Here is a 15797-nt window from a genome sequence, read left to right on the forward strand (position 1 = left end):
TATTTATTGAAACTCTACATAAATCATATGCTAATTTATACATACATGTTCCTTCCTTACTGCAACCTTGAAATTTGTCGCATTTTTTTATTATTACAAATGACTATATCAAATTATGCGTATAACTATAAGTTATTACTTCAAAATTTAAATAAAACAATTTAATTGATTAAATTTGTAAATCTATTTTTAAATATTTTCCAGTATGGCTTCGAAACCTATTTTTATTTGCTAGATTAGAACCAGTTCTCATCCATAATGAAAAAATTATGTAAACGTCATATTACAGATAATTATCCACGAATATTGAAATAAAACTCATACAATTATAAATGTTGATTTTAATATCCGCGGAAATATGTCTATAATACCTCTCAAGTTTTAAGTGAGTGTATATGTATGTGAAAGAGTGTATGTATGTATGTGTGTGTGTGTGTGTGTAGTTTAGGGTAGTGTGTGTGTGTGAATTGATTGATTGAATTGTTTGTTGTTAGAATACACATAATTTAGCACTGCTAAGAAATAGTTCCAAGAGTGTGGCATTTTATAACAAGGTTTTTATTACTAATTTTAAAAATATTTTGGAGTGGAGAATATAGAGACAAAAATATATAATAAGAAAAGGAGAGAGATAAAGAGAAAGATGGTGCCCAACAGATATAGAAGAGAAAGAGAAAGGAAGATAATAAAATTTAAAGAGAGAGAGAGAGAGAGCTTAGAAAAACATATACAACAAAAAGAGAAAATATAGAGAAACAAAGTAAGTTAAGAAAATGATAAACTATGAATAAGAATAGAGAAAGAGATAGAAAAGTAAATAAAAGTGTTAGCGAGAATGAAGGAAGAAAGCAAGAAAAGTTAAAAAAAAAAATAGAAAATAATGTTGCTATTTTTAAGCCACATATTAAACAATGAATGTATGTTCTAAAGTTGTTGTCTGAAGGGGTGCAGAGTCAAGAATTTAGATCCCCAAGGATAAAATGGGGAATTTATCAGGGAGGGAATGGCCAGTGTAGTACCAAGAGTGTTATAATCATGCTTTCCTAGCTTTAGCTTAAAAACTTTTGGTACTATTATAAAATTTGATTAACTGGCAGTCTCTGATTGTTTCAACCAATAAATATATTCTACAGGAAGGGTTATTGGTTTATAATCAATGGGGATGTATGTCAATTCTAGTTTTAAGCTATTTTATAGCGGGTTCGGACTTCTGCGGGGCTCTCTTTTCTTAAATCTTAACCTAACCTAACATGCAATGTGTTATTTATTAAAAGTTAAGGGTTACTGTTTTGAAATAAGTAATCAATTTCTTAACTTTATTTTTAGATTCCTTGAAGTATGTGTATTTGTGCGTATGTTTACTTATATCCTTAAAATTATAAGTGCATTATATAGTTTGAGGGTTTAAATATTTCTCCCCTTTTTTCAGGGAGGGAGGGAACAATGGAATTGATAAACCTTAACTCCATTAGTTTAAATAAAGATATTACTTACATTCTTTTTTCACAAGTGGCTACTAAGTTAAGAGGTATTATTGAAAAAAAAATGTTTATACTGTATCAAAGCTAAACTTCTCTAAAAAGAAATGTGAAACGATTGATCCAGTCGTTTACGATATCTTGGCTAAAATACATACAAACGAATAATTAATTTAGTATATAGGATGTTTTAAATAAGAAAGTAATTGATATTTAATATGTTTGTCTAATTTTTAACCATCTTTTCTTATTAATACAACAAAATTGAGATATATCGCTAATGCTATGATAGAATAAATTGAAATAGAAACCCGGGCCTTCGATTCCTCGGTGCTATTAAAACTGATAAAAATATTATCGGAAAGCTGTTTATAATACGATGTGAAAAATAAGTAATATTTAGATTTTAATCTATATATATAAGCATACTTATTTTATAGTAAAACAACGTTTTTTACTTCAATTTTATTTATCTTTAACTTAAAGTTTCATGCTTTCGCAATCTTCAGAAAGATACTTAAGCATACTTAAGTATTAGCAGTCAGACTGCTTTTTGAATGCTTTTTAGTTTTTATATTTTTTATATTTTCTTGTTAATTTATTATTTTCTTTATTTTTTTTAGGAGAACCAGCTTATACTGCTTCATTAAACTTAAATTATAGGTAATCTTTTATGTTAATTGATAGACAGTTAGATTATTAATAGATTGGTAGAATAAAAGTTGATAGAAGAATAGAGATAAATTTAAATTTGCAATAGATTGATATATTCTGATTAATATTAAAATAATTTTTTATTCTAGATTGAAAGTCATTTTAGATCGATAGACTAATTGATAAAATGATTTCTTTATTAAATAAATGGATAGAGTATAAGATTAAAAAATAAGTAGAATGTTAAGCTGATAGATTATTTAATTGATATAGTTAGTGAGAAGATGAATAAAAGTACTGTAGATACAAATGTACATAATTATAAATAGATAGATATATTGATAGACAGATGGATAGTTTAAAATTGAATTATAGGTATCATTTTTCATTGCCCACTTATCATTAACTCAGAGATAAAAAGAACATTTTATAGGCCTAAAAATAGTACTGAATTAAATTTGTGTGTTTTCTATAGGTAGCGTAGCTTACTTTAATCTTAGGTATGTATAACTGTCCGTCCGTCTATGGCAAAATTGGCGTTATTGACCTTGTTTTCTTACATTACTGAACTATATTTTGCTTAAAATTTAAAAAGCATTGTTATGAGAAGTAATTTTTTAAAAACTAGCAGACACGCCTCTAGCGGCATTTTTTGGTATGGTAATTTTTTTCTCGAGCTATTTGTCTTTGGAGGGTGGTGGTACCCTCCCCCAAAAAAGCTATGAACCTGCCCAGAACCTATGAGAAGCTACACTGTAAAGAAGCTCTTTATCGGTTCAGTGTATAGCGAGATCCTTAGGTACAAACAGACAGACAGAAAGAGATTCTGTTACTTTTTTAAAAGGAAAACTTGTAAAAGTTAACTTTACTATTGTTGTGTTTTAACAACAAAAACATTTTTCTTTGTCCAAAATTATTACCTAACTTAATGGGTAAACAAATTAGAAAAAAAGCGAGACAAAAAATTATGATGAATCTTAACACAGTGGAAAAAAAATCTTAGATTTTCAAACAAATTAATAAAGAAAATTCAATTTCAAAACTATTTTTTTACTTTTTTTTATTTTCTGGTATTTGAACTTAATGTGTAGTCTTTATTAGGACTTTGAAAACGCTAAAAAAAAAATTTTCGAAGTATTATAATTTTAATTTTTTTTCTTTTTTTAGGCCATAGTGCGCCTATCCTTTTTCTTTATTGTGACTTATCAGCTATGACATATTGATTTTTAAATAGCCCTCTCAAAATACAGAAATATTAATTCATTGATAAAAAAAAGTAGAATAGGGCAGACAAATATTTGTGATTTCAGAGTACATAAAAATCTGGTGCAACATCCAAGTTATGATATAATAATTATTCCAACTGACATTATGGCTTAAATTCTTTAGAGTATCTTAAAAGTTAATAAAAATGTGCAATTCTATAAGTGTCCTGTACATCAATTCTTAACTGTTATTTTTATTTTCAGCGATGCTTTTCAATATGTTGGACGTTCGGACGGTGTACAGGATATTTTCTGTGATCTCAAGCTGAAGGGAACTATTAACTGTAATCTTGGAAATCCCTTTCTCAGGAGGGAGGAGAAATTACAGGTGAAGATAGATAGATAGATAGATAGATAGATAGATAGATAGATAGATAGATAGATAGATAGATAGATAGATAGATAGATAGATAGATAGATAGATAGATAGATAGATAGATAGATAGATAGATAGATAGATAGATAGATAGATAGATAGATAGATAGATAGATAGATAGATAGATAGATAGATAGATAGATAGATAGATAGATAGATAGATAGATAGATAGATAGATAGATAGATAGATAGATAGACAGACAGACAGACAGACAGACAGACAGACAGACAGACAGACAGACAGACAGACAGACAGACAGACAGACAGACAGACAGACAGACAGACAGACAGACAGACAGACAGACAGACAGACAGACAGACAGACAGACAGACAGACAGACAGACAGACAGACAGACAGACAGACAGACAGACAGACAGACAGACAGACAGACAGACAGACAGACAGACAGACAGACAGATAGATAGATAGATAGATAGATAGATAGACAGTCAGACAGTCAGACAAACAGATAGACAGACAGATAGACATACAGATAGACAGACAGACAAACAATCAATACATAGACATGCTAAATGTGTAAAATATTAATATATCCTTTTTAAGTTCAAATTTGTGCCCGTATATTCTCCGAAAATGAAACAAGATGTTACCTTTGCTTTGGACCTGGAAACCTCGTCAATAAATCCTCCAAGGAACATTTTCATATTGATAAATTAGTTATAGAGAAGCTACCTAAGGATCGAAAGGGATAAGGCAACGACGGAAAATTGATGTACATCCCCAATGATGATATCTTAATTTATTATTACAATTACTGGTTGAGACGTTTACACACTTAGCTAAATGAACCAACAAATAAAAATTAAATTAAAGCCTCTAAAGTTGTTAAGCCAAAGAATAAGGAAACGTTATTATAAAACTTTAGAGACTAGTGTAGTAAACAGACCAATGCCCCCTCCCTCCCTGGAAACTACGCTTCTATTAAATCTATTAATCAGGGAGGGAAGGGAGGGAAGGGGCAATGACGGATAAATATTGCTCTTTCCTTTCCTCTCAATATTTACAAGACTTTTATAAATAAAGAATTTGTAGTAAGTTAGTTTTATCGTTCAATCGTGTGTCTGTTTGTGTATGTATAGTATTATTTAAATTTCGCGACAAGTGTAAAATATGAAAACGAAACTCTTCAACAGTGCGGCTATCCGCAGCAAGCCGCTGAAAGTGACTCAGCGGGCAGAGGTCAGCCTACGCGGCTCAATACGTCCAGAATATACACTTTATGGCGGACAGGTAGGAGGATTTTTAGGGATGTAAGTAAAGGGATAAGACAATGCAATGGCCGATAAATAGATTACATTCCCTTTGATGACACACAAAATTACCCCTTCTGTAGATCAAAATTAGTGTTTGAAATGTTTGAACACTCAACTTAATAAACCAACCAATCATATTGAGGTAAAAGTCCCCAAAGTTATTTAGCCAACGAATAAGAAAACATAATTATAAAACTTTGGGGACTGGTGTAATAAACAGCCCATTGTCCCCTCTAGCTTTGATGTTTTTGCTCGTAGCGCAGCTACTCTACAAATGTTGGTCTGTCAGTCAGTCGGCAATGCATTTCAAAATCGAGATCATTAATTAAGTAAAGAACCACAAAAATACTATTTCTAAAAGGGAATATATGTTTGGTTTTTAAAATTGTACAAAATCGAACATTAAATAACCACATCGAGTCTTCCTTTTTGCTCTCTTACATTATTATGGTAACTTAAATAATCTGAGTGAACGATTAACGTACGACAGTCCTGAACTATAAAGTAGCTGATCTACTTAAAAGGATACATTATACATACTAAACCTTTTTAAAAATAGCATAACTCTCCATCATAACTAATTATTCTTTTCCTTAGTGCTAAATTTTTTGGATCATTATCCCTTGCAGAAAAAAAACATAAAAATCATTTGAGTCTACGAGTAGCATATTATTAAATTAATTCAAATATCAGAAAGTCGAATTTTAATAGGTTGGTTTATAACAATTTTTTATTATTATCCTTATCAATAAAGTAATAAGGTTTTTCTATCTGAAGCTAAATATTTGGATAACTAAAGAACAGATTGAGTTCTCTATTTTTGGGAAGCTACACAAAGGTCCTGTATTTAATTTTTTTAAATTCAAGTCTTGGGATAGTTTTAGGCTATGCTTATGACTTCTTTTTACTTACCCATAAGAATGAACAACCCTTAGATTCTAGACTCGCATCTTCTAGTTATTATGAGGTTTTTTCTTCAAGGGGTATTTTGTCCGACATAATTTGAGTTATATTTCCTTTTAAGTTGTGTCAGCCAGTAATAAAGAAGTAGATAAAAAATAGTTGTGTTTTTTTAATTAAAATGGTAATGTTGATTAATCCTCTTTATTTTTGTCTAATAAAAGCTTGCTAACCACGGAACCGACATATTTCTCCATTTAAGAGATTCTTTTAGTTTTAATTCTTAGGGCTATTTAAGGCTATTATTCTGCCCTCTAAAAAGTCTAATTGTATATTTTCGCCTGTTTCTTAAGACCTCATAAACAATGAACGGTAAAATAACCTAACCCTACTTCTTTTGTATAAATCTTTTGGGAGTAAATAGGGATTGTAGATTAATTTAACCACAATTGTCCTCTCCCTTCCTGCGGCATGTTGATTTAATAAACCCTTCTCTTGAGAATACCCCCCCCCCCCCAAACTCTAAAATGTGAAGATATAGGGAGGAAGAAAGGGTTGTATGTCAATTTAACCATCATTGTCATTTCCCTCCCTCCTGTGGCATGTAGATTCAATAAACGCTGTAGGACTCTTCCTCAGGAAAAGCTCAGTTTTTATACAAAAATATTTTGTCTCCATTTTTTTTGTTTATCTCAAGGCATAAGACAATGGACGACAAATTGATGTACGTCCCCAAATCATCTTTCTGTTGAATGATATTGTATGTTTGAACCATCCAATCAAGGTTATTTAAATGTAAAGAATCCAAGGTATTGAATCTATTCCATGCATAAGATGTCATGTTGATAAAACTTTGGGTACAAGAATAATTAGACCAATATCCACTTACTCACTATGAATAAATGTAACGTTGTAATAATAACATTTAGGGCATGCTTTTATACAACATTTGTGAAAAAGCATGGATTTTATTTTTTATATTTAGGTAAAATGGGATGTCAGAATTTTTAAAATTGTATCTTTCATTTTATCTTATTTTTTAGAATCTCTCCCCCCCCCCTCCCCCCATGCTACAATAGGCATAAAAATATTTATAGACAATTGTCCTATCCTTCCATGTATCTTACAGTTAAAACATGAGTATTCAATTTAAATCAAGTTTTAAAAATGACTCAAAATAATTTTTACCAAGAAAGAGACACTTATTAAAAAAAAGAAATCAATAAGGATTAGATGGATTAAAAAGAAACTTTAAATTAGGGACGTCCAAGCTTTTTATTTGAAGGGGGATAAAATAAGGGGTTTCAAAGAATTTCTGGGGAAAATGTAATGTGTTTTTAAATGTTTGAGGGGGATAAAATGAGTGTTTTTGATGAAAAGTGAGATATTATTGACTTTATATAAATGACCACTCATATCAACCATATGACGCCACTTTGATAATGAAGAGATAATTTTTAACTTTTTTTGTTATTATAACAGCACAAAAATTGAGATTTAAGGCGGTATTTGTTTTCTTCCGTTGATATATCCCTGTCTCAATTTTTTCTTGAACAGACAGTGTGACTAATTTAAATTTAAAAACCGGCATCGCATCCCTTTTATCCTTTTAAAACATGAAATGTTCGGTAAAAACGGCTTACAAATAAGAAAAAAGGATGATTACGTCCAAGAGTTGCAAAGCTTTCTTAAGTGATCAGCTAGAGGAATTAGGACATATTATGAGAGAAAAGGGGAAAATTTGTGGCCAATTTAGTTTGCTAATATGGACCTCATTTACTGGTCAGTTCCTTAATTCAATAGAAGGGAAGGGGATGAGGTAAAGGGGGTGGATGGGTGGTATCGTTAGTTTAGCCACTTTATCAGAGTACATGAAAATCTTGTGCAACATCCAAGTAATAATTTATCGATTATGCCGTGTTTTTGTTGTGTACTTTTATATGCTTCTAAATAATAGGCATGGAACAAAAAGGTAGAAGATTGAAAAATTTTCAATTGTACTAACACTGTATTCAATCATCGAACTTTATGTATTGTCAATTATACAGTGGCCTGTCTCTATGAATATTAAACAGACAACCGACTCTAAGACGGTATGACTGCAATACTTTTATTGAATTGTATTTTGTACCTGTGTCATGCGCATAACATAGTAGCAATATATCTTTTGTACTTTTGTGTAATATTGTCTGTAAAGTGTAAACACCCTAACACATGAGCAATAACACTTTCAGATTTAATTTTCATAGTTCCCTATAAGCTAGGGATGAGACAATGGCAGTTAATTTGTTCTACAACCCTTTCTTACTCCCAATATTTACAACATAAAAAGACATGAGCAATAACACTTACAGATTTAGTTCCCTTTAACTCGGCCAGGGATAAGACAATGGCAGTTAATTTGTCCTACAAAACTTTCTTCCTCCCTATTTTTACAAGCTAAGAACCAAGAGCAATAACACTACCAGATTTAATTTTCATAATTTCCCCAGGTAGGGAGGGGACAATAGCAGTTAATTTGTCCTACAACCCTTTTTTTCTTATTATTTACAAGAATAAATGTATGTATAAGTATAGATGTATAATCCAGACAACTACCTGGCCCAAGTTATGGAGACCCTTTTTGTCCGCTAGTAAATTGCTTTCTGTTTTTAAAAATACTTGGCTGTGTTTATATTTCCGACCCTAATGCTGATTTTGAAGACCTTGTACAAACTGGACAGGGTCCCCTCACTGTTGACCGAGTTATTTATAGCTCATGCCCCCTCTATTCTTGCATTTTAATTTTACCAGCTTAAAACATATGAGCAAGAACTTTTATGAATCATTTCAATGTTTAGTGTCATAAAATTACTAATCACATTAAAATTAGTTTTGCCTATATTTATGTAAGGGCCTTAACAAGAAATGCCTATTATATTAGTCATTTATTTCTTGTAAACTAAGGTTTTTAGTTTCGCATTAACTGAAATCTTCAGGGATACGACTATGGATGATAAATTGATGTTCATGGTTACTCCTTAGATCATAATTGATGGTTGAATTGTTTGAACAAAGAAATAAAGATTTAATAAGGGTAACGAAAGTTTGCGAGCTAAAGATTGATTAAAGAACAAATTAGCCGCGCAACGTTAAGATTAAAAATTCATCAAATTTTGAAGTTTAGATAGATATACAATCAAAGTAAAAGAATAGAGGGCGTATAAGCTGGAGATCCTTAAATATCGTATGATCTTTGAACATAACCAAGTCCCTACAAAAGAACAGAAAGCAATTTACTAGCTGACGAAAAGGGTCTCCACCACTTGGGGCAGATAGCTGTCAGGATCGTACATCTATACTTACACATTTATTGATATAAGTACAGACGGAGTTAATTATAAAGTATCTGTGCTACGACTCAGAGAGGAGGGGGACATTGGGCTGTTGATTACACTAGTCCCCAAAGTTTTATTTTAACGTTATTTTATTCGTTGGATTTACAACTTTGGGCACTTTTATTGAATTTTGATTGGTTGGTTCATTAAGTTTAGTGTCCAAAAGTTTACTAATTAAAAGTAAATTACTAATGGTAATTTACAGAACGGGTAATTTTTTAATCATCATTGGGGATTTACATTAATTTATTTGTGGTTGTCTTATCTCTTTAGAACCCTGGCTACTCCTATGTATTAGATTTACCAGATGTATTTAAATTGTAAGAAGTTTCTCTATCTCTTATCATCTTTATCTATAACCATCCATAAAGAGATAAGTAATAAGAGCTTTTGAGATGTTCTAATACTAAATGTATAATCCAGACAACTACCTGGCCTAAGTATTGAAAACCCTTTTCTTATGCTACCAAATTAGTCCTTCTTCTTTTGTAAAGACTGGTATGAGTTTAAATTTCCGACGCTATTAGATGAACCTAGTAATAGTGTCTAACTTTTTATCTTTGTGACGTAACAAAAATCTATCTCTTTTTTAGGGGTTTCCTTTCCCACCTCCCCTCTCATCCTTCAATTTTTTTTACGTCACAAACATAAAAAGTTAGACACTATTACTAGGTTCATATTAGATGATTTCAAAGACCTAATACAAAATCGGGAAAAGGTCTCCGCCCTGTGGGCACAGTTACATATAACTAGTGCCCCCTCTGTTCTTTTACTTAAATATTCTTAAATATATTAAATAGTTCTTATTGCATTATTAGAAAAGCTTTATATAGAACAGGAATATTAAAATTAAACATGAAAACGGTTTGATAACTTTGGGAACTTTTTTATATCTTGAGGGATGTTTGTAGTCATTTTACTGTCCCAAAATCCCTAGTTTTACTTACCCCAGATGTCTTTACTAATTTCATACCATCCACATTCACGTTTATACGATATAGATTAAATTAGGTATAAAAAGTAGCAGATTTTCTAGCATAAACAAGTTGTTTTCATCTATAACCAAGAACTAAATTAATTCGATAAAATAATTGGTAACTTCAGCTGTTTTTTTGAGATTTTAGGGGGCAACACATCGTAGTAAAGACGACCTTTCATATTTTATTTTTTATGTTTGTTTCGCTTGTTTTCTATATCTTATTCCCAGGGACGTTTTTAATCAATTTTTCCCTTGAAACAATAATCAACAACCCTTTCTTTCCCTAAAATATTAACAAGCAATAAAAGGCATATTTTTGGATATTTAAGAATTTCTGGAAAAAATATCAAATCCCTACAATTTATATTAAAAGGAAGGATCAATCGAGATGACACCCTAATATAACTTCTAGAAAAATGGCTTAAAACCTTCTCTATAGATCATGAACAATAAAATAAGGCGTTTTATTTATCTTTGAAGCTAAATATTTAAATCCGGTGTTACAAATAAACGTTGTCTTAACCCCTTTCTCTTGATTTGAACTGATTTTATCAGATTTTTGTAAACTAGTTTATGACCACCGGAGCGTTTCTTTCAGGGCGGGATATTTCATCTCAAGATAATTTGTTTTGCATCCAACTTTTACAATAAATGTTTGGTAAAAATTACTATCAAAAATAAAAAAATATTAGGGGTAGGGGGATTACTTTAAATTCCATTCCCGCTTAGGATAGGACATTCTGACTTAAATTAGATTATATTTATACTATTCAGATCGATACAACACTATAATCTTAATTTTTAGAGAAAAGTTCGATTATATTTATATGTCGTTAATAGTTATTTCTTTCATCGTATTATAAACGGCTTTCCGCGGAAATAGAATGTACAATCATAAGATTAAAACCAGTTTTTTAGCCCCGTGGTGCCAAAAGCACGGGCTAAAAAACTGGTTTTAATCTTATAATTGTACATTTTTATATTCGTAGACAGCTGGATATAATACGATGCTAGACATAGTTTTTTCGTATGGATGAGAACCGGTTCCTATCCACCGGATTCGAATGAATACAAGAAATATATATAGTTTTTTACTTCTTATTTTTATTTGTTGTAAAAAGAAACAACGATAAATATAACCAAAGATTTTTTTTTTTAATTATTTTCTCATTAAAATTACAAACTTATGAAGGATTAAATCACCATTTAGAAATTTTAAAAAGTTTTAGATAAGTTACGGGGCCGGTGGAGTTCTTAAGTTTACTTTTTTTCGAAGGATAATACCTTAATTCTATACATAGACCAACAAAACCAAAATATATTAACTATAGAGTAGCTTTGCCTCTTTAAAAGGGCGTTTTTAAACAACATTGCTTTCTAATATACTATACTACATTTGTTATATTTACACAATACAGCATTCATTTGTATTTGGAGGGATATTGTACCAGAAGAACAACTATGTTGCCGCAAAAGAGCATCAATTTATACCAATTGCTATAATCGATTACTTTGATGTTGCACCAGATTTTCACGTAATCTAAGATGGCTAAAATATCGATACCCCCTATCTATCTCAATTAACACATCTACTCCCCTCCTATGGTAATACACAAACTAACCAATAAATGGGGACTATATTAGCAACCTAAATTTACGACAAATTTTTCCTTGTCAATTTATTTACGTATTCTATATCCATTATAGTATCGTCTGTAATATTTTGCTTTTTTGTTTGTTGGTTTGAATAAACAACCATCAACATAAAAACATTCTTAAGAAAAATAGTAATTTATTCTTAGTTCAACACAAATTTTGAGATGAACTTAATTCCTAAATAACAATTAAAAAATTCGAAAATCTTTTTGATTTTTAAAACTTAAAAATAGAGGCAAAATTTTGCCTATGTTAGCTGATAAATATTAGAGGGAAGATAATGTTGTACATAATAATATATTAATTTATTAATCTCATGGGCTACCTCCCCCCCCCCCCCCCTCCTTAAAAAAGGAAATTCCTATAAGTGAGTTAACAAAACAAAATTGCTATCAATTGTATGAATTTTATTTTATTATTTGTGGAAAATTGTTTATAACACGATACTATACATGATTTTTAAGTTTGTTTGAGAACCGGATATTAATCGATATTGAAGCCATACTGGAAAGATAGATTTATCTTTTATTGACTATTCCATGAATTTATGCACAAATACATACCGAATAATATATGAATCATCTTGGTTGTGCTACTTATGGACATAATTATACTTGCTTATGAGTCATTTTCTGGGAAGGGGGAGAACCTTCCCCGAACCTCACATGATATTCTACATATTAAGGGGAATTGTATTCAAAATAATATTCCTCCAATAAGTTAACATAATTATGACAGTGAAATTCTATAATTTTAGAAAAAAAATTAAAATGTCTTTTACTTTAAATAGAAAGTAATTTTCTCAATTTCTTGTCATTATTCTCAGATAGAGAGGGGACAATGAGCTGTTTAGTACACTAGTCCCCAAAGTTTTATAATAATGTTTTTTATTCGTTTGCTTAACAATTTTGGGTACTTTAGTAAATTCTTATTGATTGCTTAATAAAGTTAAGTGTTCGAACGTTTCAACCACTAATTTGATTACAGAAGGAGTAATTTTGTGTTTTATCATTGGGGATTAACATCATGCAATTTATCGGTCATTGTCTTATCCCTTTAGATCCCTGAATAATTCTACTGATCTTTTTATCAGAATACTTGTCCCTGTCTGTTACATATTTGTTTGCTAACCACCCACCCACAAAATGATGCTGAAAAAACAGTATTCGGGATAAGACACTAAATGAAAATAGTTATTTCTCGCATCGTATTATAAACGGCTTTCCGCGGATATAGAAAGTACAATTATGAGATTAAAACTAGTTTTTTTAGCCCCGAGGTGCCGAAGGCACCGGCTAAAAAACTAGTTTTAATCTTATGATTGTACATTTTCATATTCGTAGAAAGCTGTATATAGTACGATGCTAGACATAGTTTTTTCGTATGGATGAGAACCGGTTCCTATCCACCGGATTCGAATGAACACGAGAAATATATATAGTTCCTTATTATTGAATTTTTAGTAAAAAAGCCCTTTAATAAATCACTATGTCTGTCTGTAAGTTCGTAACGCATGTGATTTTCTCGGATGCTATTTAAGATACAAGGCTGAAACTTCTTGTCAACATTAAGGGGCATATTTGAGTCATAACATTCATTGCTGTCAGACTGCTTTAAAACAGCTTTTACAACCCTCAAAATATTTTAGTCCCTTAAGGTGTACAAACCCCCGTCAAAACCCTGTGCACGTTATTATTATATTACTTATCTTTATTTTCAGTATCATGCATCTAAGGGGGAACTATTTATTGAACCTTACTCAACCTAGGCTAACATTTTTTAAAAGGCTTCACTATTATTTTGCTCTCTTAAAGTAAAATAAAGTAAAGGAGGGAGGTATATATAGACCACAACTGTAATAAGAGATTTTCCTATATGTTAAATGCCTTGTAGCTTAATTGTTCACCATATATAGGCAGAAATGACATGCTATAAGACAGATTGGGAACCTGAAAAAAAACAGCGAATTATTTTGTCAAAAAAGTCTAATTTTAATGGATTCTTAAAATGACAATTAAAGCAATATGAAGCACAGCAATCCTAATATAAAATGTAGTCTAAAGCTTAAGATTTCAATAACTTCTGAACCTATTAAAATCTCCTTTTTTGGAAGCTTTACACAGGTCCTAGAATAGTTTTAGGCTATTTTCTAATGTCCCATTTTACCCCTTAGAAAACAGATTCCCGAGATGCTAGGGACGAAACTGCTTGTTATACCTAAATAAAGAAAAAAAATCCATGTATAAATACAGTAAATTTGTTACATAATACCTATGCTTAGGGAAAATTTTTTTTACGATATGAATCAAAATATAAAGTAAGATATACCTCGTTCTAATTAGTAGAACCTTATAAGTAATGGCATTAAACACCTTTAAGAGAAAAAAATCAACATAGATATTTTCTTTTAACAATTAAAATACACAAGAACGTTTACATACAATATTTAATAAAAGCAAAGTTTTGATATTTCACAATTATCTGTAATGCATGAACACTAAGACAGATGTCTACCTCATTTTAACTCATCTCTCTTTCTTTATCATCCATATTTTTTCTTGAATAAAAATGTTAACACCCATGCAGGCTATTGTCTTTTTTAGGAGCGAAGTTTCTTCATAAGTTAAATTTTCCATACGTCAGTATGTCCATTGTATAGTCAGAAAGTGAAATATCCCCCCTGAAAAGTGGGGATAGTTTATGTAAATGTTGTCATCCTTGTTCTATATCTGCTTTATTAGGAAGTATTTAAATAAATACCCCCCAGGAAAGTGGGGATAGTTTATGTAAATGTTGTCATCCTTGTTCTATTATCTGCTTTATTAGGAAGTGTTTAAATACCTCCCTGGAAAGTGGGGATAGTTTCTATGAATGTTGTCATCCTTGTTCTATTATCTTCTTTATTAGGAAGTGTTTTTATAACCCCTAGAAAAGTGGGGATAGTTTCTATGGATGTTGTCATCCTTGTTCTATTATCTGCTCTATTAGGAAGTGTTTAAATATCCCATAGAAAAGTGGGGACACTTTGAATGTATGTTGTAATCCTTGTTCTGTTGTCTGATTTATCATGAAGTGTTTAAATACCCCCCAGAAAAGTGGGGATAGAGTATATGTATGTTGTCATCCTTGTTCTATTACCTACTTTATTAGGAAGTGTTTAAATTTCTCCTAGAATAGTGGGGATAGTTTATATGTATGTTGTCATCCTTGTTCTATATCTGCTTTAATAGGAAGTGATTAAATACCCCCAAGAATAGTGGGGATAGAGTATATGTATGTTGACATCCTTGTTCTATTTCTGCTTTAATAGGAAGTGATTAAATACCCCAAGAATAGTGGGGATATAGTATATGTATGTTGTCATCCTTGTTCTATCCTCTTATTTATAAGGACTTGTTCAAATACCCCCCCCCCCCCCCCGAAAAGTGGGGATAGTTTCTATGAATGTTGTCATCCTTGTTATATTATCTGCTTTATTAGGAAGTGTTTAAATACCCCAGATAAGTGGGGATAGTTTCGGATTTTCATAAAGTAGCTATGTAAATTGCTGTAAATCACCAATGATGATACACATAATTATTCCTTTTGCAGACTTTAATTATTGGTTGTAAAATTTGAACATTCAATCAAAATTTAATAAAAGTTCCCAAATTTGTTAAGCCAACGAAAAATAGAACGTTATTTTAAAACTTTGGGGACTAACGTAGTAAAAAGCCCAATATCCTCTCCATTCATTCCCCTCTACCAATGTTAAGCTACCAATTGCAGAAACTATTTTTAGAAGATTAATTTTTAGTGGTTTATACCGAATCCTAAACAACTTGCCTGAATTT

The 15797-nt window shown here is 30.9% G+C and overlaps 1 protein-coding gene across 1 annotated transcript in view; it reads left to right on the forward strand.

The window, feature by feature from the left end:
- LOC145333023 (integrin alpha-PS1-like) overlaps positions 1-15797 on the forward strand; it is a 170749-nt gene that overhangs the window by 136368 nt on the left and 18584 nt on the right. Inside the window, exons 27-30 of the mRNA XM_080178176.1 lie at positions 2102-2141; positions 3602-3725; positions 4343-4429; positions 4931-5029. Coding sequence (XP_080034302.1) covers positions 2102-2141; positions 3602-3725; positions 4343-4429; positions 4931-5029 — 350 coding nt within the window. The remainder of the gene's footprint in view (positions 1-2101; positions 2142-3601; positions 3726-4342; positions 4430-4930; positions 5030-15797) is intronic.

The sequence above is a fragment of the Acartia tonsa genome, chromosome 12 (genome assembly GCF_053477335.1).
Source record: "Acartia tonsa isolate MP-2025a chromosome 12, ASM5347733v1, whole genome shotgun sequence".
NCBI lineage: Eukaryota > Metazoa > Arthropoda > Copepoda > Calanoida > Acartiidae > Acartia > Acartia tonsa.